We start from the raw sequence: 24,323 nt of genomic DNA, 5'->3' as shown, positions 1-24,323 counted from the left end.
GGGGGAGGGGTATTTTCCTGTAGCATTTTCTGGTCTTCCTTTGAGCGATATTTCCCGCATCTACTTTGCTTTAGCAATCAAGAATATTTCAGTTGTTTTTATCCTTCTTTGTGGGGACATTGTTGATTGTCATGTCATGTTCGGATGTACATTGTGTACGCTGTCTTTGCTCCACAGTAAGTCTTTGCTGTCGTCCAGCATTCTTTTTTTGTTTACTTTGTAGCAAGTGCAGTTTTAGTTTCGTTCTGCATAGCCTTCCCTAAGCTTCAATACCTTTTCTTAAGGGCACTCACTTTTTGTTTATTTTTGGTTTAAGCATCAGACACCTTTCTACCTGCATGCTGCCTCCCGCTGTTTCCGACATCTACATAGCAATTAGCTACCGGCTGCCACCTACTGATATGGAAGAGTATTACACGGTTACTCTGCCAAGCTCTAGACAGCACCGACACTCAACAACAACACATAATTTGCAGACTATAATTACTGGTTTGCAAAACATATTTTTAACGGCACACCAGACTATTTCACGGCACAGTGGCTGAAAAACACTGGATTACACAAAAATAAAATTACTCGTATAATATGCACTTTTACATCTAAATTCAAAGAACACATTTCTCACAAATACAGGGGTACGGTACAAATTCAACCACAAGACAAACAGAATACAACTGATCTGGGTCTCAATTGTGCTCACACACTAAATTTAAAATTATGATGGAATTGGGTTGAAACTTAATTGTATGGATGGTTTGAATGAGACGTGGCACAAAGAAAGATGTAACGTCCTGCAGTTCTCACATCTCATCACATTAATTAATACTTTACTAGTCCACTTAAACACCCGTCATGAAACTGAAATTGACCATCAATGCTGTGTCATGTTAAATTAACACTGCTATCCACACGGGGGATGGGGTCCCTCATATCCTTGATGAGACAGAGAATGACTAATTCATTTCTTGAGAAGGCACTAGAACATTGTGATGTTTAGCTGCATGTACATACACAATGTGGCACCTTAAGCCTTGCGTTTGATCGTCAACAGTAGATTGAGGCAAATAATTATTTGATCCGCTGTTAATTTTGTAAGTTTACACTCTTACACAGACATGGCATGGACAGGCCATAATTTGTGCTCTGTGGGAGATTCTACGGTACACTGCCCCGTTCATCAGCCCCTCATTGTGGTGAAGTCTTTCTACCCTTAGCAGAGAAGGAGCCGCAAAGCAGACTCTATCCACCTTCATATTTGACAGTAGGGGTGGTGTTCTTCGGGCAATATTTCTCTGCCACCAAACACATAGAATCAAAATGATGCCAAAATGTTACTCTTATCCGACCACATTTCATTCTTCCAAGTTTTGCTGGACTCATTCGGGTGTTCATCTTGTACTACATGTGCCTTCTTGAGCAAAGGGACCTTGTGATCTAAATCCATTATGACAAAGTCTTTGACCCATAGTTGTCTTGGTGACTGTGTTTCCTTATTCCATGAGATCATTAACAGTGTTATCCAAGTAATTCTGGGCTGATTCCTCACATTCCTAAGAATTATCCTTACCCCACGAGGTGAGCGCTTGCATTTAGCTCCAGTGACGCTGATTGCCTGTTACTTGTCTTTCTTCTATTTTCCAAACTATCTCGCCAACACTGGTCTCTATCAACGTTCCCTCTAAGGTGTGCGCCTGTGCAATTGCACACTGCTCAAGCGTCCTCTGCGCATGGCAAATCTACGCCACGCACAAAATCCAATAAAAAAATAAGCGCATAACAATTTTCGACACACGGACACGACAGAGAAAACAGTTTTCGTCATCATTGTTCAAATATTGTAACGTCTGTCGAGACGCTTTGAGGACATGAATTCCATCGATCACTTAACTGAGCAAAACTCTTTATTGTCGACCATAAACACATCACCAAAACATTAGTAAAAAAAAATATATCTAGCAAAACTGGTCATTTTCTGCAGTACAAACCAGACCAAAAGCAACTTTGTTGTATCAACAGCAGCTGCTCGCTCTTTCTCACTTGCGCCAACACATGCACATATGGCACTTAGCCAGTGATGTGTTTACAGACACACAAAAAGTCGGACAACTCCAACACCACACATAAAGTGTCATTCCAGGTCGTTACACTATGATTTACCAATCAAATGTGTGCTTATTCTAGTGTCATTTATTAGGAATCTTAATTTATAAATATTAATCATGAAATGCTGTTAGTATATTAAATAAATACTAATAAAAATATATTTTTTAGAAACAGGAAGTTGCAGGAATGTACACATGATCCCCTGCATACATCTCATTGTACAACATGTGAATGTTTTAATGGGAACTAAATGCAATATCTGAAAGTGGTACAAATTATTTCCAAAGCAGGACCTCCACCCAGACAAACAACACAAGTACACAGTTCATGAAAAACAATATTTTTTGTCATTGTCATTGTAAGTGGGCCTAAACACTTATATTAGAAATGGAAATGACTGCTGTCATTTGATTATAATAATAAGAGAATGTTGTCTGTCTATCTGTGTTGGCCCTGCGATGAGGTGGGGACTTGTCCAGGGTGTACCTAGCCTTCCGCCCGAATGCAGCTGAGATATTGCTCACTTGGGCTCCACTGAATGCCCAGGGAGTTTTTGCGTTTGCTCACACACATGAAAAATTAGAGGGAACATTGGTCTCTATCTAATCCTTATCTGTGTACTTTATGGTAGAGGAGCAACGATTTGAACGAATATAAAAAATTGTTGCTGACAAATTAATTTGTCGCTAATATTGATATTGTCGCTCGTGTTTTTCCAGATGGAAACAAACATGCACAAGTTAGGCACGACCGGTGTTAAGCAGCAACAGGAGGAGAAAAATGGCTGTGGCCACTGGCAACAACATTTCTGGTGAAAACATGGAAAGTAAGTGAACATATCATCCTAAACACGTCGAAGCGGTCCTTACTTTTCTTTAAATTATGTCTGTGATGAGGGAGTATTTAAATCTAAGGCTTGTCAGACATCTGGATGATGCAGACTCCCCTCGGTAAGATACTGTAGCTTGTTCAGGGTTTCTACAGGTATCAGCAAATCTAATTCAATGCTTTTAATGCCGTTTTTAATGCCACTTGAAGAAAATATAATGCCATGTCTTACCGCATATAGGTATGATGTATGATGTATAGTCAAAATCTTACAACGGTCTGTGGAGACAAAATTGTAAGAACTTGGCAATGCAGTAGCAGCAGCTGACAGTTGTAGCAGTGACAGCAGAAGTTGAAGAATTTGACATTGTTAAGTGCCGCCTCCCTTTAATGGCCAACTTGTGGTTAGCTAATAGCATGTGTGATTTTACCGCATTGATGCCCATTGAGCAAAGTTTGGAGAAGTATTCATTTATTCACTGTTCTGTTACAAACAGAGAACAACGAAATGGGATAAAACAGCTATTATATGTAAAGGGTTAGAATTAAATAAGCTCTGCTTCTTCCTACTCCTTTTCGGACGTGCTGTAATGAAATAACAAGATTTCTGTATGTTCGAAATAAAGTGAAACTGAACTGAACTTAAATTGACTTACTGACCATTGTCCCAGTCCTACAATTTTATAAAACATGTTCCCTCCGGGTACTCCAGCTTCCTCCCACCTCCAAAGACATGCACCTGGGGATAGGTTGATTGGCAACACTAAATTGGCCCTAGTGTGTGAATGTGAGTGTGAATGTTGTCTGTGTATTTGTGTTGGCCCTGCGATGAGGTGGCGACTTGTCCAGGTTGTACGCCGCCTTCCGCCGGATTGTAGCTGAGATAGGCTCCAGCACCCCCTGCGACCCCGAAAGGGATAAGCGGTAGAAAATGGATGGCTGGATGGATGTTTAATGCCTCTGTACATCGAATTTAATGCCATTTGAGGCCTTAATTTTCGCAAAATTAATTTAATGACTTTTAATACCCTCCAAAACCCTGTTGTGTTGACTAGCTCATACCAGAGAGACAAAATTGTGTGGAAAAAAAAGCTTTAACTATCATTTTAGAATAAGTCCGCCAGCGAAACTTTTGTCGATATACCCGTGTGCATCTGCATCTTTCTAAATACATCATAACAAAATAGATTTTCATTTTGAGGAAGTTAGACAGCTATGGTGTTTTTTGTTTTTGTTGCTTCTAATTTTACTGTCCTTTGTTTACACACAAATTGGTTTAAAACAGAGAACAGTTTAATAGAGTTATTCTTTGTGTAACTATATTCTGAATTATGCAATCATCTTTGTTAAATAATACATATCTCAACCTGTTTTCAAAGGTTGATGGCTAAATTAGAGACACTGAATAGGTTTTCACTTCATAATCCGATTAATTGACTAATCGTTAAAATAGTCAATTACTAGTCGACTATCAAAATACTTGCAGCCTACTTCATGGGCACATAACCTGTTTGTGGGGGTCAAAGTATAGGTTGAATTTAGCTGACATCACATCCAGCTCATTAACAATGCCTGGCTCAAAGTGGTCTGTTGTCATAACGTTCTGGGCAGCATTTTGCTTTTCTCGAAGAAAAATGCCCTGTGCTTAGGGATGATGTTTGATAAGAAATTATCGAGTTCGAGCCCATTATCGAATCCTCTTATCGAACCGATTCCTTATCGATTCTCTTATCGAGTCCAGATAGGTTGTTGTATATGGAAAAAAAGACACAATATTTGGTTTAACAAAAGCTCACTTTTATTATATAAGAAAAAAATAAAAGCTAATAAAGAAATAAATATTGACTGTTACCCCCCTAAAAAAATAAAATAAAAAAAATAAATATTGACTGTTGTTACCCAAAGTATATTAAGTGGGATTTTTCAGAAAAACAAATATATACAGTAACACAAAAACAACCGGTCTCTGTGATCACTATAGGTGTATAAATAATAATACATTGTTAAATAAAATCAGTCCCTTGGGCACAAAACTGAAAATAATACAGCTCTCCAAAAAGTGCACTTCTGCTGCTATTTGACATAACTGTTTGTTATGATGCTTTGACATTTTTGCACTTTATTTCTTTATTGAAGGACAATTCTATGAAGAGAAAAAGTTGTTTGCAAATGTGGTTACAATGCTAAAAAAATGAAAAGTTAAAGTTAAAAAAAGAAATACACTTTATTGAGTTAACATTATTTCTTTATAGGGGGAAGATGTGATGTTATGAGCTAGGGAACATAACAACTACACTACCCATCATGCAACGGGAGTGACGAGCATGCGCGGTAGCCCCGAAAAGTGTTGTTGCATGTCGTCACCCGTGAAAGTAAACGTCAAGAACTCAGCCAACACGCTCGTCTGCATTATTTATAATTAGACAGACAACACATATACAGTGTGATTTTGTTTTGTTTACAAGGAAAGAAAAACAAAAGTTAAAAAAGGGAGATCATGTCATATATGTATGTGCTGCGGTTGCTTTAAGAACGTTGTGACAGCTGCCGTAAAGGAGGTTGCGTTGCTAGCCTGGTTGCTATGTTTTCGGTTGGTCGTTAAAAGTGTTCGTCATGTGTTTGTACCCTGCTCAAATCTCTCAGTAAAGTTATTCATTGGATTATATTGTTTTGAACTTTATTATTCCATTGTTTTTCCTGCTTTCCCTATCTGCGCCTAATGACTGAGCTACATGACGTAAATTCTTGTGATGTCACAAGGAGCATTTCTGGTCGGGACGGGATTCGTTCCGAGGATTCGAATAAAGAACCAACTCTTTTTCTTTACTATAGTGGTCTCGATAACGGGTACCGTTCTCAAAAAGGGATTCGAGTCCGAGGACTCGGTTCTTTTCTTATCGAACAACCGGGAAAACCGGTTTTCGAGTATCATCCCTACCTGTGCTTGCATTGTTTTAGGCTGTTGGAACCTTTCAAATTGCGAAAAGTATAAATGTTTCTTCAGAGTTTCTCGAAAGGTAATCAAGAATGGCGAAACATGTTAAGATTTTCCGAAAGATGACGACAAAAATGTCACACACTACAGTCCAAGAAGGTAGAGGTCAAGAATGCACAAGTTACCAATGATTGCTTTGTTTGTTTGATATACTTTTAACGTGTAGTATTTCCCATTCAAGTAATATCTTGATATTATTTATAATTTATCTTGTTTCGGAGTTGTTAAAAACACATTTTTGCTATGAGTGTTTTGTAAACTACCAACTCGGCGAGTCTAAATAAAAGAAATCAAATGTGATCAAAACCTAAAATAGATACGCTTTTACCAAAAGCAGCAATCATAAATGAAGCTTTCAGCACATACACAATGATGAGATTTATAGTTATATTTGGGTAAATACGGGGAAAAACATGCGTACTTGTAAAAGGCAAGTAGAACCAAAACAAGGCAACAAACATTGCTGTACACACAAATTAAATCATAAAATGCAACCTTACTCGGGCAAAAACGATGCATAATTTATCCGTGAGAGTCTTTTTTTTTGTCCTGCCCAGCTTCTCAGGCACATCATATAGTAGATGTAGATGCCCATATCGGCTGTTCAAATTTACTTACAAAAGAGAAGTGTAGGATACTTCTCTTGTTGCCTTATTTGTATTTTGACTTTATTAAATGTATTTATATTATCATTTGGTGCAGCCGGGCCGGAGCAGAAGGGGATAGAAAGAGAAAAAAAGGAAGACAGGGGGAATTGTGGGGGACAAGAGGGGGATTAGACAGAGAGACAAAAACAACAACAGCAACACAACCAACAACAACAACAACAACAGAGCAACATCAGCAAATACGACATGTACAAATATGATGGTAAAAGTAATAGCAAATAAGCAGTTAGCGAAAATAAAAAAATAATACAGAAATGACAATGAGCATTATTACACTAAAATGGAGCAATATGAATACCAATAGAAATAGTGCTATTGATAATAAACAATACCAATACTTTTCCTTTATTATCAACAATACAATTGTTCAAATGCAACAATACGTATACGTAATGATAACTTCAGATATGAAAGAATGCAGAAAAATGGAGGGGAAGAAAGAGAAGCAACCTACATTAACCTTATAGATTGTTATAGTAACAATAGGTTAAGCTTTGTCAGTGTGCCATGTGTTATACCCAGTTTACCCTAGGGCAACAACGTTAATATATGTTTGATGAAACGTGATTATGTGCATGAGTGTATGTGTGCATATGTACTTGTATATGTACAGTATGTGTATATGTGTGCTTGTACAGTGAATGTATATGTACATTATGTGTATATGTGTTTGTACAGTGAATGTATATGTATAGAATGTGTATGTATGTATCTGTACAGTAGTGTGTATACAGTATGTGTGTTTGTACAGTGAATGTATATGTACAGTATGTGTCTATGTGTGTTTGTACAGTGAATGTATATGTACAGTATATGTATGTGTGTGTTTGTACAGTGAATGGTATATGTACAGTATGTGTATGTGTGTGTTTGTACAGTGAGTGTATATGTACAGTATGTGTATATGTATGTTTTTACAGTGAATGTATATGTACAGTATGTGTATACAGTATGTTTGTATAATGAGCGTGCGTGTGGATGTACGAACTTTGAGTGTGTAAATATGTACTGTATTTATATATGTATGTGGGAGCGTAGGTACCTATGTATGTGAGTATATGTGAATTTGCATGTACAATACATTTGACTCCCAGTGTGTGCGGGAGCCCAGAGTACGGCCCCAGCCTCCCCGAGAGCCCATCCCACAAACAGTAGGTGTGGTGCCCAGGGAACCAGGGACCACCGCCCCCACGCAGCCAAGCCGGACAGTGACAGGAACCCCAGAGCCTGGCCCACCGCGCCGCCCACAAGGGCCAGCAGCAGGCCGCAGACAGACGCACCCGGCAGAGGACAAGGCACGAGAAAAGCAGGGGGCAGCCAGACCCCAAGTCAGCGAGAGACCACACCCCACACGGACAGAAAGGCGGGGACACCCCGCCCGAGGGGCCCGGAGACCCCCGCAACCGGACGGGAAGACCGCCCCCGCCCCACCGGCAACCGGGCCCCCACGAGCCCACCCCCACCCCCGGAGAGCGCGGCGAGGCCAGCCCACGGCCACCCCACCCAAGCCGGCCGCCACAGGACCACCCAGCACGGGGCCACGGGAACCACCCACCCCACCCGCAGGGACCCCAACGATGGAGATGGAACAACCAGCAACCGCCCCCGCTGAGCCCCCCCCCCCCCTGAGCGTAGGGGGAAAATAAATAAATAAAATAAATAATAATAATAATAATAACAATAATAATATTAATAAAATACATTAAAAAATAAGAATAAATAAATAATTAAATCTATTAAAAAAAAAAAAAAAAGAATTAAAAGAAGATCACAGACATCCTGACACACAAGGTCGCTACCCCAACAACTGCCGACTCGGAGCACCCCGGAATACCCTGCAGCACCAAGCTACCACAGTAGACGCAGGGACCAGACCCAGCAGGTCCCAACCAAGACGGGCACCCGGAAGGGATGGACGGTGGGACCCAGGAGCTCCAGACACGCAGTCTGGATGCAGTAGCCTGAGGCGCCGACCCCCACCGACAGGCAGGCCCAGAACGTACCCCCAGAAATATACATACATATCTATATACATACACATACACATGTACACATACACACACATATATATATATACATACATACATACATACATATATACATACACACACATACACATACATACACACTGTTTGTCAGCCCCGACAACCACCACCACGCGCGTGCGCTGCCACCAGTCACAACAACAGCCACCCCCCTGCACCAGACCCAGCAGCCACGGGGCGCCCACACCACAAACAAACGGCAGCAGAAACAGCAGCCACAACACCCCCAGACAGCCAGCACCACCCAATCAAATCAAAGCGATCAAATCAAAGCGATCAAAAAAAAAACGTGACCGGCAAACCACACGCCAACAGGATCACGGAGACCAGCCAGCGCCAGCCCGCCGGCCAGCCCAAAACGCCAACACGCAACAAGAGACACCAACACCCCCTACCCCCCCCCCCCCCAAACCCCCACCAAAACACCCCACCACCCCACCCAAACCCGCACAAACACACACCGCCCAAACAACCGCCGAACAACCGAGACACAGCAGCACCAGACCAGCACGGGCGCCGCGCCGCCACACATCAAGTCGCCAACAGAGACCCCACAGCGCCACAGGGCACGGACCCCACCCAACAGGAAGCGAGACCCGCGCGACGCCCACACACAAATAAATAATAAGATTAAACAAAAATAATAATAATAATAAAAATACAATAATAATAATAATAAAATAAAATAAAATAAAATACAAATCAAATTAAATTAAAAATAACAAATAAAAATAAATAAATAAATAAAATAAAAATAAAATAAAATAAAGTAAGTAAATAATACAAATTATAAAATAAAAAAAATAAAAAAATAATAATTTAAAAAAAAATAAAAATAATAATAATAATAATAATAATAAATTAATAAAAGCCTAGCAGGCCACCAGAACGCAGTCCCCGTGAGAGTCTTGATACCAATTTTCTTGACCCAGCCACACACAAAGAAGTTGTAGACCTCTGTGCTTTTCCAAGTTTCATCTGTTTTGCCGTGTAAAATGACGTCTGGAGCACCAGATAGTTTGAGATGTCTGGGAACGCGACCGACAGATAATCCTTGAGATCACTCGACATCTCTTTTTAGATAACGTAAAGGGATAGATTCAATTGCACAGTTTGCTTTTAATGGTAAGATATAGGCCTCTTACGTACTCAGCTAGTTCGCACTAGGTTTGCTGCACAGTAGCCATGTTGGTTTGGTGGCCCACCACTTCGTTTACTTCTGTTCAAAAGGTCACATGACTGAATACAACCCATAAACTAGTTGGTAGGAGATCAAATAATTATATTTGACATTCAAATACTAATAAATGTATGACCATTATTTATTTTAATCAGTAATGTATTTTAATGTTGTTTTTTATTTTGAGTTCATGTTCTGTCTCTTAAATTAAACCTATGAAAAATGTATGGTCATGTCATGTATTGTTAGTGGGTCAATTTACAAAATCAGCAGGGGATTGAATGATTACTTAATGATCATTTTCAACAAAATGCTCTTGTGAAATTGATCGTTAATGTCACTGCCTTAATCCCTCATTGTTTATCTACTAACAGTTATAGAAGTTGAAAATGTTATTTCATCGTTTATATTTCATAATTTCAAAAAATAAGTATAACTTGTAAGATTTTGCCAAATCTTGCCAGCAGAGTGCTTGTATCCGTTTTTATTTATATAATGTTACATTGATTGTGCATGTTTGTGATTGTGCATGTTTGTGATGTGGAGCCATTACTTTGATGTTCAGTCTTAAATCAGACAAACCCACGCAAGTGAAAAAAGTGACCAATTTACCTAAAAATGCAAATTCCAATCGTACGCTCAGTGGCAAAATGGAAATGTGCTCACGTTTCCTTTAAGGGACAAATTGACAAATCTGTGTGCAACCTCCCACTAGCTTCTTTTGATTTCAGTGATTAATCAAGAGGATAAAAACTAGGTCGTAATTAAAAGGATCTGGACATGCTCCCAGCCTGCAAACTGGCGGACCCCCATTGCGCTGCTCCACAGCCCCATAAACAAATTCCAAGAATAAATGACTGCCATATAAAAAGTAAATAACTCACTATAATGAGGGAACTTAAGCAATAATAACAACTGGCATATGCTGTCAAAATTTGGAAAATGTGTTGCTTTCCACCATAATGAAGGTCATAAATGACAGTGGAAACAACATTTCATGACCAAAAACGTAAATCCTAAGAATTAAAAACAAAAAGGTCAAACTAAATTATTTTGAAAGCTCAGAATGTGCCCTTGACCTGTTGGCATCTCTTAACACTTTGGAGTCACAGATTTCATTTCCTTAAGTAACACCGACTAGAAAAGAATTATGTTGTCAGGTATGAATTTATAGACATTATTATTAGGGGCAAAATAGCTGCTCAGCTTTAATCTTGTATTTAACCTCTAATTCTTACAGCTTTGACCAGTTAAATATTAGAAGCTATCGACCAGATTTGGCACAAAAATACTAACAAATTAAAATGATTACTGTTGCAAGTACTTGTGATGCATTACCAAGCTCAAACATGGACATAGGCCTTCTACAGACGCACAAAATGGATTACGGAACCCAAGTCTCATTAATGTTTGAGCAGAAGAGGGAATGAAACATTCGAGGCGGAGAAGGGCATTTATTGATGGTTCCCTCACATCTCATTCCTGCATTAAGTTGATTTTAAAAGCAATTAATACACATGGTCAGGGAGATGTAACAGAACACCGTATGTTCTTAACCTGTCGAACATTTCCCAGCCAAAGCCCTGAGCAAGTCTCTGCTTTGCATTATAAATGACAGGATAAATCTTAATGGATTGGGGATAATCAACTAGCCATGAAGGCTGACATATACACACATTCACCAGGCATTATACCACTCACACACATACACAACTGTGGACATCTAGACACAAGGGAAATTAAAGGCTTTGAATACGTCTGCATTGATTACTTTAAATTATTAGCCCACCTCTCTTTGGACCTCCAATGCTTTTAGCCTCAGCGTTAACACATTTACAGAGACTTATTGACTATAATTACAACTGAGTCTCGGTAATGGACACATCAATTATGAGTCGCACATGTCTCTGACCATGCAAGCGTTGCTCAGGGAATCCCAATCTGCGGTCCATTAGCATTTCTCTAGCTGTTCTGAAGTCCAATCAGTCTTCACCGTCACCTGTGCTGAAACAGCTTTTACCTGGCTATGGCAAAAAGGAGCTTCAGTATTTATGTGTGTCAAAAAGAGGTTGTATCTGCCCCTTGCGCCTATGAGTTATGTTTATCTTAAGATTTAGATATTTATCAACATTTTGTAAATAACTTAATATTTGGCAGTAACACAAATGACCTCAAAGTGAGGGCAGGAAAATAAAAACATTGACATATTATCCCTCAAAACATAATAAATAAAAGCTTAAAACTAAAGATTTTTTTTTTAAAAAGAGGGGAAATATCCAATTAAAACCTACCTATCTGAAAGATAATTCTGTAAATGTTAAGGTTTAAAAAGTCAATACATTTTGCCCCAAACTTAAGGTCTAAAACACCCTTTCTTACAATCTTTGATTTACTACACAAATGCAAGATTTCCATACACCAGCATTTTCATGGCCCAATACACACTATGGTGCCATGGCACTCTCAGTTTATTTAATGGCTCTATCCAGTCTGCCGTGACATGGTACTAAAAGTTCAGCCCATCTGTATAATTGTCAGATTTTTACTTACATTAAAACAACTTGTCGGTTTCCGAGTAAGAGCAGCTTCTGATCATGCATTTTAATGAAGTAAAGAGCTATGACCTCCCTTTAAAACCAGAGAACATGCTAAAAACTATTGTGCAAAAAATGTGAATTACTGTTTTTTGGCTTAAAATTGTATCACGATGCTCTGGGATGATGTTTTGTCCTCGCATGCAGACACACATGTTTACAGCCATGTGCTTACATTTTAAAGCAATCATAGTGTTTTTTTGTAGTATTATAATCATAATTATTAGACTGCTCATTGTCTAATTATGCTTTTAAGCTACTTTCAATTGTAGTTTTTCAAAAACAATTAACAAGGGACTTTTTTCAGATATAAATTAATAGAAAGACTGAAAAAAATCAATCAAGTCAAAAACATATTCAGCTTGCTCATTCTACAATGTATCCATGCATAAAACAAATTAATTAATTAATCACTTCCCTTGCGAGCTGACAAATGATAGCCAGCGCACCTCGCTGGCCAGGCTAACTGCTCATAACCAGAGATGGGATTGATGGCACTCTGAAAGGAGCCTGATCTTAAAGAGGTGTTCCGTTCAAAGATCTGTTCAAAAAACTGTTCAAAAAACTGGCATGTTGTTATATTTTATTTTGAGAATTTTTTTCATAAGTTACTCGTTTTTATGAAGGTAATAATCACTGGCAGATATTATAAGATAAGACATAAATAATTCAGACGTTCACATATTCGTACTCTGTTTGTGGGAAATATTGTTAAATAGTATTAGAATTTCATCTGGGTTGTGTTTTCATGATAAACTTTCCATAAGGTGGTATCTTCTACCAATGCTTTGACAGTGACATCTTTGTTTTGAATTTTCTCTCACTTGAGAAACGTTGTGGTACAGTTAAAACTACACAATTTTCTTTAACAATACAGGAAAAATATGACCTACAAATAATACATCTAGAATAAATAAATAAAATAAAATAAAATATTTCACAATACATTAATGAATGCAAAATTGTAAACCACTACCTGGTATGCTTACATGTAATCTAGGCTATTTAACAAAACAATCAACTAGAAAAGTGCATCCAAATGTTGTTTTTTCCTTTGGATGATTTTGGTAGGTTTTCAGACAGTGTGTGACTCAGTCCAGTTCGGTGGCGCGCATATGAAAACAATTTGAATTAAAAACAACTTGCAAATGAGTGGCTCGTAATTGCAAATCAGTTCTCGCTGTTCACTTGAAAGAGACGTTTAAAAGACTCGACTCGTTCGCAAACGTCAAATCGCTACTTACAACAGCGCAACATGAGTCCTACAGTGAAAGAGCAGCATTTGCTTGTGATGTAGCTTGTTAAGTATTTTTGTTTTGTTCAAATTGTCATCATTTATCAATTAAAGTAATGTGATTTATTTTTTTGTGCAGCCCTAGTGAACAAACCCTCAAAGTACCATATTTGTGAAAACAACGCCACAATTAATTATTTCAAAAACATAATATGATATATATTGGACAAGTGGTGGAAAAAGAAAATGCACACAGGATGGAAAAAAATGTCACCAGATCGAGAAGCTCCTCCTCAGAGCAGCAGAAGTTCACCATACCGACAGTGAAGCATGGAGGTGACAGCAACATGCATTGGGATTGTTTTTGTTTGGAGCTTAGGTATACTTTTTTTTATAACAAATCCAAAAACCAGTCACTTTTGGGTCAAAATATATCTAAAAATGTCATTTTAAGTTTTGGGAAGGCCCTGACAGATCTCAGTAGGGTTGGCCTGAAGAAGACTGTGCTCAAAAGATGTCATAGCATTGTGACAGTATTGTGTTGTCTATTTTTTTTTAGATTTGGAAAATCTCATTACCTTATTTCCTGCATTATAGAGCGCACTAGTATTTAAGTCGCATCCAGTAAATTTAAGAAGAAAAAAATATTAGTCGCACTGGACTGTAAGCCGCAGATATACAGTATATGTTGTGTAATGAGTTATTAACGCATAAGATTTTTTGGTTTCGTACCCATGAGTATGAATTGTTTAGTTGTGTTGCTTGTAGTGATAAATGAAGAAACCATAAGAGTAGAAACCGATATGGATGACTAGTAGACAGAACGGCACTTGTACTTCCGGCTCAAAACACAAAACAGAAGGAAATACTGTAGTGAGCATAGTGAGTGCAGTGAGCAACCTGGTCCAAAAGATGGCGCAATAGCACAAACAATAACATATTTTCAGTGTCTGTGGATGTTTTATGAAAACTATTTGTTGAATACAAAACTATATGGTCGTTAGCGCAGAAAAATCTATCAAATAGCCGCACCGTTATAAACCGTAGGGTTCCAAGCGTAGAAAAAAAGGAGCGGCTTATAGCCCAGGAAAATATGGCATGTAAACATGGATGTGTTTTCTATACCCACAGTATTGCATGTGAAGGTAATAAGGAAATGCACAAATGCAGCATACATACCTGTGTGCGTGCGAATGTGTGCCAGGAAGGCCAGGGAGTTGCTGCTCTTGCACACTTTTCCGCAGTACTTGCAAACGTTGCCTTGGTGCTCTTCCCGTTCGCGGTTGATCTGTTCAGTGTCCTCCAGCACAAACTTGTTGACTTGTCTTAGCAGCTCGTCGTGTTTCTCTTTGATGTGAATAAACAGATCTTGTTCCGTTTTGAAGCGGTCTGTGCATTTTGTGCACTTGAAGCACGCTCCCCCTTCAAGTCGTTCTTCGAGGCTGTTCTGCTCATTTCGGAGGTGGGAGGCGCTGGCCAGGTGCTGATGCAGGTTGCTCTCGGTATAGTAGGACTTTCCACACACCATGCAATGGTAAGGCTTATCCTTGGTCGGGTGCTTCATTGAAATGTGGACATTCAGACCGCTGAGGCCGTCTGCCAAAAAGCCACAATCATCACAGCGGATTCCGGTGCTGCTCAAATTAGCATGGTTCTTTTTCTTCCTTTCTTTCTGTTCGAACGTCTTAACATAAACATGCGACAGGAGAGCAGAGGACTCTGGTGCTTCTCCTGTCAAACATTTAACAGCAGCCTCACCTTCCAGGGCAAGCTTCTTCAACGTTGCTTGCTCCTGCTCAGCAAGGGCTTTTACAGACACAATAGAGGCATCAAAAGATAAAGCGGTGGATAGTTTTGGAACCGACAGAGAGCTATTTTCTGGGCTCATCCCTTCCATGTATTTGTCAACTTCTCGGCTTTCTTGCGGAGACTGTTGCACTACGAATTCAATTTCTGCTGTTGATTTGGCCGTTTGTCTCACTGTACAGTCCGTTGAATCTTGATCATCACCAGTGGCAGATGTAATGCTCTCTGCTTCCTTCTCTGCTTTGCTAGTTAAGATGTCTGCAGCATCAACAGGCTCCGTACTGACAGAAGGGGCCACTGAGTCCTGACTTTGTTCCGAACTTAGCTTTGATTCTTCAGTGAGGCAAAAAGGTTCAGATTTAGGATCAACCATCGCACCTTTAGGATCAATGATTGATGTTTGACCACCATTCTCTTGCGATGCCAGGTAACTCTGGCTTTTTTCCTTGTGCCTCTCTGTGCTGGCGTGGCGGGACATTTCCTTGCTTGTTAAAGCGTAGTATTTGCAGGCCAAACAGACATATTCAAAGCCTTTTGCATGCTTTCTGTTCACATGAAGATGGAGGGAAGAGCCCGAGTGAGCTACAAAATCGCAGTGTCTGCAAGTAACACGGTCATATTGGCCATCCTTTGAGCTTGAGTGTGGCAGTATAAGATCGTCTTCGCTCTGTTCTTTGGAGCCTTCTGAGTCCTGCTGCATTTCCCTTTTCTCTGAGGTTTCATTTGGTTCTGAAGATTGTGTATCTGTGGGTTCCTGAGGTGAACTGCTTTCTAGATGTTTGGCGGGGCTGTTGTTTGCACATTGTTGCACACGGTTCATATGTTTCTTTGTGATACAATGACGATCTATGTCCCCTTTGGTGACACAGCTATAATTGCACACAGTACACCGGTAAAGATAATCCTTGCTGTGTTTACGACGGACATGGACACCGAGGTTGGTGGCATTAGATACTATTAAGCCACAATAACCACATTTGGTTGAAGACACATGTTTTGGTCTCCCTCTTCTCCGTTTTAGAGTTTCCGAATCATCATCTTCTTCTTCTTCTGTAACAGCCTGAGCAGCCTCCATTGCCTCTTGTGTTCCCTGGGCCCCAACAGCTAAGTCATCTACACCTCCATTTCCGTTGCTTACCCTCTCAACATAATCAGTGGAGGAAGACTCTTCACTATTCTGCCTTCTGAGATGTTGCTTATGGGTGTCTGAGCAAATATGTCTGTCCATCCATTCATATGTAGCAGAAAAGAAGTTGCATAATTTACAGCGGTACCAATCCAGGTCGGGATGCTTGACACGAGCATGGCTCTCCAGCAAGGAAAGTGTGAAAACTTTGAAATCGCAGTTTGCACACTTCAGCTGAATTCTGCTCATTGGACGTTTAAGCATCACTTCTGGGGGGGATATCTTTAAAGCACGTTCTGTATCTTCAGCCTCCTCTTCTTCACCCATGTTCTCTTCAGCACCAACTGAAAGACATTAGACAAAAGACACAGCTACTTCAGTAAATTATTTTTTTTAATCATTAAGTATGAACAGATGTCTGTTATTGACGGTATAGAATAGCTGCAGTGCATCCGGAAAGTATTTACAGCGCTTCACTTTGTCCACATTTTATTATGTTACAGCCTTATTCCAAAATGGAATACATTTATTTTTGTTCTCAAAATTCCACACACAATAATACCCCAAAATGACAATGTGAAAAGGTTTTTATTATTATTATTAGCCTTTATTTAACCAGATAAAATCCCATTGAGATCAAAGATCTCTTTTCCAAGGGAGACCTGGCCGAGAGGGCAGCAGCAAGGTTACATTAAAAACAGTAAACAACACATAAAACATCACATTTACGACATTAAAACTTGCTCACATAACACATGTGCATACAGACAAGGTAGACTGCAGTCCTTTCACAGAAGCTTTAAACTCATTCAACGTAACAAGGGTTTGAGGTTTAATATTCGATTGTAGGTTATTCCAAGCCTTCGCTGCTGAAAACCTAAATGCTTTCTTGCCCAGTTCAGTTCTTACTTTGGGGACGACAAATTGCAGAACATTCATTGAACGAAGATTGTGACTTCCTTGTTTCTTTGTTAAAAGACAAGACAGATAAGATGGAGTGATACCCAGAATGGTTTTGTAGATGAAAACATACCAATGATTGAGGCGTCGAGCACATAAAGATGTCCAGTTAACCATTGAGTATAATACGCAATGGTGAGTAAGGGGAGCGCAGTTGGTGATAAATCTCAGTGCACCGTTTTAAAATACATTTTGCAAATGTATCAAAACTAAAAAACACACCTACACAAGTATTCACAGCTTTTGCTCAATAGTTTGTTGATGCACCTTTGGCAGAAATTACAGCCCTAATTATTTTTAAATACAATGCCACAAGCTTGGCATCTTTGGGCAGTTTTTCCTATTCCTCTTTGCAGCACCTCTCAAGCTCCATCAGGTTGATGGGAAGCATTGGTTTTCATCCAGGATGTCTCTGTACATTGCTGCATTCATCATAGTGACTTAGTCTACTCAGGAAAGTGACCAAGAACCCAATGGTTACTCTGTCAGAGCTACAGCATTCCTCTGTGGAAAGGGGAGAACCATCTTTGCAGCAATTCACCAATCAGGCCTGTATGGTATAATGGCCATACGAAAGCCATTCTTTTGTATAAAAAAATAAAAATGTTTTAAAAAATTGCCAAAATGCACCTGAAAGACCTTCAGACCATGCAAAACTAAATTCTCTGGCCTGATCTATCTCACATGCAAAGATTGAACTCTTTGGTGTAAATGTGAGGCATCATGTTGGAGGAAACCAGGCATCGCTCATCACCAGGCCAATACCATCCCTACAGTGAAGCATGGTGGTCGCAGGATCATGCTTTGGAGATATATTTCAGAGGCAGGAACTGGGAGACTAGTCAGGATAGAGGGAAATATGAATGCAGCAAAGTACAGCGACATCCTGGATTAAAACCAACACTTCCCATCTAACCTGATGGAGCTTGGAAGGTGCTGCAAAGAGGAATGGGCAAAACTGCCCAAAGAAAGGTGAGCCAAGCTTTTGGCATCGTATTCAAAAATACTTGAGGCTGTTGAAAAAAAAGTGCATCAACAAAGTATTGAGCAAAGGCTGTAAATACATATGTACATGTGATTGTTTTTAGTATTAATTTTTTTAAATGGTACTTTTAAAAATAAAACTTTTCACATTGTCATTATGGGGTGAATAGAATTTTGAGGACGAAAAATAATGTTTTCCATTTTGTAATAAGGTTGTAAAATAAACAGTGTTAAAAGGGAAGCACTGTTAACACTTTACGGGTGCACTGTAAATGACTAGATAACAAAAAGCAAATACTCACATGTGTATGGGGCATCTTTATTGTGGTATCTCTGGATATGTACATCAAGAGGAGACTGGTCCCTAAATTCTTGTCCACAGTAGTTGCATGAATAGATAATCTTGGGTTTTGGGGTTCGTTTGCTAACTCTTCTCTCTTGAGAGGATATAGTTGGTTCTTGAGTTGCCTCCTTATCCGATATCAGAACACTCCTACTTGAACCATCATCATGGAAAGCTAAGCTTGGCTCATCGGGCTCAGGAACGTCAGCAGCACTTTCTGTCTCCATGCCTATCTCTTTTTGAACATCTCTTACATTGTCATCTAAGAGGTTTTCACTGTTCAGAGGTGTTTTTGCATTTTTATGTTTTCTTGCAAAGTGAATCTTCAGTGATCTCGGGCATTTTGCAGAAAAGTCACAAACAGTGCATATTGTATTAGCATCTTCAATCACGGAGTCTGGCTGCAGCTTCCGAGTGGCTTCTCCTTCCTCTTTTTCAGGCTTTATAGTTGAGTTGGCTGTTGCGTCCTCCATCTCAACGTCATCTGGCTGCCCGTTTTTTGGCATTTTGTCCAAAAGGAGCCTCCTTTTCTGATGTATATGTTTCTTATCTATAGCATATCTTGCTATGTCTGCATAAAGCTGTGACAATGACTCGAGTTGAAGATGACTCAAGCACCTCTGTAAAATGATATAAAGAGCACACTTTAGTTTGGGTACTTCTATTTCCCTCATACACAATTCAGATGCATGAAAATGTAAACTACTTTAAACACAAACGCAATGTAATCAAGTTAATATACGGGTGTGGTCAAAAGTTGACATACACTTGTAAAGAACATAATGTCATGGATGTCTTGACTTTCAAATAATTTTACAACTCTTATTTGTTTGTGATAGAGTGATTGGAGCACATACTTGTTGCTCACAAAAAACATTCATGAAGCTTCGTTCTTTTTTAAATTTATTATGGGTCTACTGAAAATGTGACCAAATCTGCTGGGTCAAAAGTATACATACAGCAATGTTAATATTTGGCTACATGTCCCTTGGCAAGTTTCACTGCAATAAGGCGCTTTTGGTAGCCATCCACAAGCTTCTGGTTGAATTTTTGACCACTCCTCTTGACAAAATTAGTGCAGTTCAGCTAAATGTGTTTGTTTTCTGACATGGACTTGTTTCTTCAGCATTGTCCACACACTTAAGTCAAGACTTTTGGAAGGCCATTCTAAAACCTTAATTCTAGGCTGATTTAGCCATTCCTTTACCGCTTTTGACGTGTGTTTGGGGTCATTGTCCTGTTGGAACACCCAACTGCGCCGAAGACCCAACATCTGGGCTGATGATTTTAGGTTGTCCTGAAGAATTTGTAGGTAATCCTCCTTTTCCATTGTCCCATTTACTCTCTGTAAAGCACCAGTTCCATTAGCAGCAAAACAGGCCCAGAGCATAATACTACCACCACCATGCTTGACGGTAGGGATGGTGTTCCTGGGATTAAAGGCCTCACCTTTACTCTTTCAAACATATTGCTGGGTATTGTGGTCAAACAGCTCAATTTGTGTTTAATCTGACATCACATGGACAAAGATAAGACCTTCTGGAGGAAAGTTCTGTGGTCAGATGAAACTAAAATGTAGCTGCTTGGCCACAATACCCAGCAATATGTTTGTAAAAGAAAAGGTGAGGCCTTTAGTCCCAGGAACACCATTCCTACCTACCGTCAAGCATGGTGGTGGTAGTATTATGCTCTGGGCCTGTTTTGCTGCCAATGGAACTGGTGCTTTACAGAGAGTAAATGGGACAACGAAAAACGAGGATTACCTACAAATTCTTTAGGACAACCTAAAATCATCAGCCCAGATGTTGGGTCCTGAGCGCAGTCGGGTGTTCCAACAGGACAATGACCCCAAACACACGTCAAAAGCGGTAAAGGAATGGCTCAATCAGGCTAGAATTAAGGTTTTAGAATGGCCTTCCCAAAGTCCTGACTTAAATGTGTGGACATCCATGGAGAAACAAATCCATGTCAGAAAACCAACAAATGTAGCTGAACTGCACTAATTTTGTCAGAAGGAGTGGTCAAAAATTCAACCAGAAGCTTGTGGATGGCTACCAAAAGCACCTTATTGCAGTGAAACTTACCAAGGGATATGTAACCAAATATTACCATTGCTGTATGTATACTTTTGACCCAGCAGATTTGGTCACATTTTCAGTAGACCCATAATAAATTCATAAAATAACCAAACTTCACAAATGTTTTTTGTGACCAACAAGTATGTGCTCCAATCACTCTATCACACAAAAAATATGAGTTGTATAAGTTATTGGAAAGTCAAGTCAGCCATGACATTATGTTCTTCACAAGTGTATGTAAACTTTTGACCACGACTGTGGACGATCAAACGTCCCAGCAACGTGGTCTGGTCAAACACGAGTTAATGTCGCCATCTAGTGTTTACAGTCGCACATTGTTTTTGTTGCTGGGTTGTTGGCACAAATCAGGCAGTATGATCTAGCAAGATAAGTTTTTTTTATATATTTCTGTGATTTTTGTCTATTCATATTTTCGGATGCTTTCCTATTTAAAATGAATATTTTCTCTAACAGAGCGACATCATGGACAAGGCGGCAATGTAAATCCGGAAGTAGACTCTCGCTGCTGTTTATAAACACTGTTTGGTGTCATGCATTGTCAATGATATTGTGCCAATGAGTGCACTAATGGGTTAAAGAGGGGACACGATTAAATACAATATTAAGATGCAGTCTTTATTATATAAGAAAGCTATGGCCAAGGGTGTTGATTGTTCAGTAGTAGCATGCTGTTGTTAAAGAGCATTCGCTGCACAAACCAAACAGCCCGTAAACGTTCGTTGTGGCATTAAACACCTAAAATTAAACACCTAATATTAAACACCTCACATTAAACACCTAATATTAAACACCTAATACTGCAGCCTAGGCAGAGTTGCATTTTTTAATTGCTAGCAACATGTTTCTCATCGGTAATTTGAACTTTGGGAAGTCGAACCAATAGAATTGCGCCCTCAGACGCGTCGCCCAATCACAGCGAAGGAGGAGGCGGGTCTTAATCACTGTCAAGGCTAGGAAAACGACGGCAGCGCAGAGGCCCAAAAAGGAGGCTAACATAGCCAACGTGTCACTGCGCGCTAATATCTTCAACCGTCACTTAAATAGTAACAGCTGAACAAACAGCGAAGCAAGGGTGTATTAAACAACTTATAAATGTATACAGATGTGATAAAGAAAGCATTCGTACCTTCGATTTTGCTAATCTTTCCGCCGTCCGCGCTTTTTGTTGCTAGACACAAATGGCGTACCGTAGCAAGAGACATGCGTCACACCAAGGCGGAACATGTGCCCGCCTTTTCCTTTTTTTCCCCCAACCACAGACGTTTGCCTCAATGCTGCTTTCGCGTGTCGTGGGAGAAACCGCTGTCATAAAGTGTCATAACCTAACAATGATATCAGTAGAAAAAACTGCATTTAGTTTAGATAATAATGAGTCATGTATTTATGGGAGTAGAATTGGTCTCACATCAACTTATATATATAGCAATATGATATTAATACATATGCATATATTAATAAATATACAAATACAAATGTGATGAATAATTTGTATAAATAAATGCGTATTTGTAATATATTTTTGAGATTTGAAAATATATACAAATAAAATATAATAATATAAAAATTTGACATACAAATAAATCAAGAATTTGTATAAATAAACGTGTATTTGTACATTTATTTTTGAGATTTGAATATAAACATGCTTGATTTTCTATTTGTATTGAATTTGCATATGTGGATCGCTTTTTTTTTTTTGTGGGGCAGCACAGTGGAAAGGACGGCGTGGCGAAGTGGGTAGAGTGGCTGTGCCAGCAATCGGCGTGTTGCTGGTTACTGGGGTTCAATCCCCACCTTCTACCTTCCTAGTCACGTCCGTTGTGTCCTTGGGCAAGACACTTCACCCTTTGCCTCTGATGGCTGCTGGTTAGCGCCTTGCATGGCAGCTCCCGCCATCAGTGTGTGAATGTGTGTGTGAATGAGTAAATGTGGAAATACTGTCAAAGCGCTTTGAGTACCTTGAAGGTAGAAAAGCGCTATACAAGTATAACCCATTTATTTATTTATAAGAGGGATTAGTGCGTCTGCCTCACAATACAAAGGTCCTGGGTTTGATCCTGCGCTCGGGATCTTTCTGTGTAGAGTTTGCATGTTCTCCCCGTGACTGCGTGGGTTCCCTCCGGGTACTCCGGCTTCCTCCCACCTCCAAAGACATGCACCTGGGGATAGGTTGATTGGAAACACTAAATTGGCCTTAGTGTGTGTCAATGTTGTCTGTCTATCTGTGTTGGCCCTGTGAAGAGGTGGCGACTTGTCCAGGGTGTACCCCTCCTTCCGCCCGAATGCAGCTGAGATAGGCTCCAGCATCCCTGCGACCCCGAACAGGACAAGCGGTAGAAAATGGATGGATGGATGGATGGATGGATCGCTTTTTTGCTTTTGTGTCGATGCATACCACAAACTAGATGCACAAATACATGTGACCTACACACTCCCCTGAACAACCAGCTGAGGTCACTGCAGCCAGAGTCACACATTGCACTGATAAGAGATCAGTATCTACATCGGGACAAGGTCATTAAACGGCATTAATACAATAAAAAGCAACTAGCACAGTCTTTCAGATTAATTGGATAAATTAGCATTAGCTAATACAACGCTAACATTAGCTAGTTCAGGCCCGTTGTGCGTTCTCTCTGTAAAGACGTGGATTGTTTTTCAGAATCAGAATCAGAATCAGAATCAGAATCAGAATCGTTTTATTGCCATTGTTTGAGAACGGGTTCACAAACTAGGAATTTTTCTTGGTGCAAACGTGCGACATAAAACACATATAACACATATTTGGTATAAAAAAGAGCTGTGACTGAGCTATCAGATAGACTTAGAAGGGATTCAAGGAATTCAAGGAGCTGCTGTTAGGAGTTATTGTTCATTTGCCTGATGGCCGAGGGGAAAAAACTGTTCAGGTGGCGGGAGGTGTGGGTCTGGAAGGAGCGTAGTCTCCTGCCTGAGGGGAGAGGGGAGAATAGCGTGTGTCCAGGGTGAGAAGAGTCAGCTGTGATCCGACCCACATGCCTCCTGGTCCTGGAGGAGAACAAGTCCTGGAGGGATGGGAGCTTGCAGCCAATCACCTTCTCAGCAGCACGTACGATGCGCTGCAGTCTATTCTTATCCTGGACTGTGGCGCCGGGGAACCACACTGTGATGGAGGAGGTCAGGATGGACTCTATGATGGCTGAGTAAGTATGTGCAGAGAACTCCCGGCATTTTGCATATAATGCATATAATGCTCTGTGACCCAGACCGCTCTGGCTGGAGTGCCCTCTGCTGGTTGTTCAGGGGAGTGTGTAGGTCACATTTATTTGTGCATCTGGTTTGTGGTAGAAATGTCTCATCGACACAAAAGCAAAAAAGC

The 24,323-nt window shown here is 39.9% G+C and overlaps 1 protein-coding gene across 1 annotated transcript in view; it reads right to left on the bottom strand.

Moving 5' to 3' along the window:
- znf407 (zinc finger protein 407) overlaps positions 1-22,187 on the bottom strand; it is a 273,449-nt gene extending 251,262 nt beyond the window's left edge. The window contains exons 1-3 of the mRNA XM_062063561.1: positions 22,092-22,187; positions 18,826-19,486; positions 14,827-16,923 (exon numbers count right to left, since the gene is read on the bottom strand). Coding sequence (XP_061919545.1) covers positions 14,827-16,923; positions 18,826-19,372 — 2,644 coding nt within the window. The 5' untranslated portion in view covers positions 19,373-19,486; positions 22,092-22,187. The remainder of the gene's footprint in view (positions 1-14,826; positions 16,924-18,825; positions 19,487-22,091) is intronic.
- Positions 22,188-24,323: the final 2,136 nt, after the last annotated feature.

Source organism: Entelurus aequoreus, linkage group LG11 (assembly GCF_033978785.1).
Source record: "Entelurus aequoreus isolate RoL-2023_Sb linkage group LG11, RoL_Eaeq_v1.1, whole genome shotgun sequence".
Classification (NCBI taxonomy): Eukaryota; Metazoa; Chordata; class Actinopteri; order Syngnathiformes; family Syngnathidae; genus Entelurus; species Entelurus aequoreus.
Note: the sequence above shows the minus strand (reverse complement) of the source record. Positions and strands in the feature narration are given on the sequence as shown.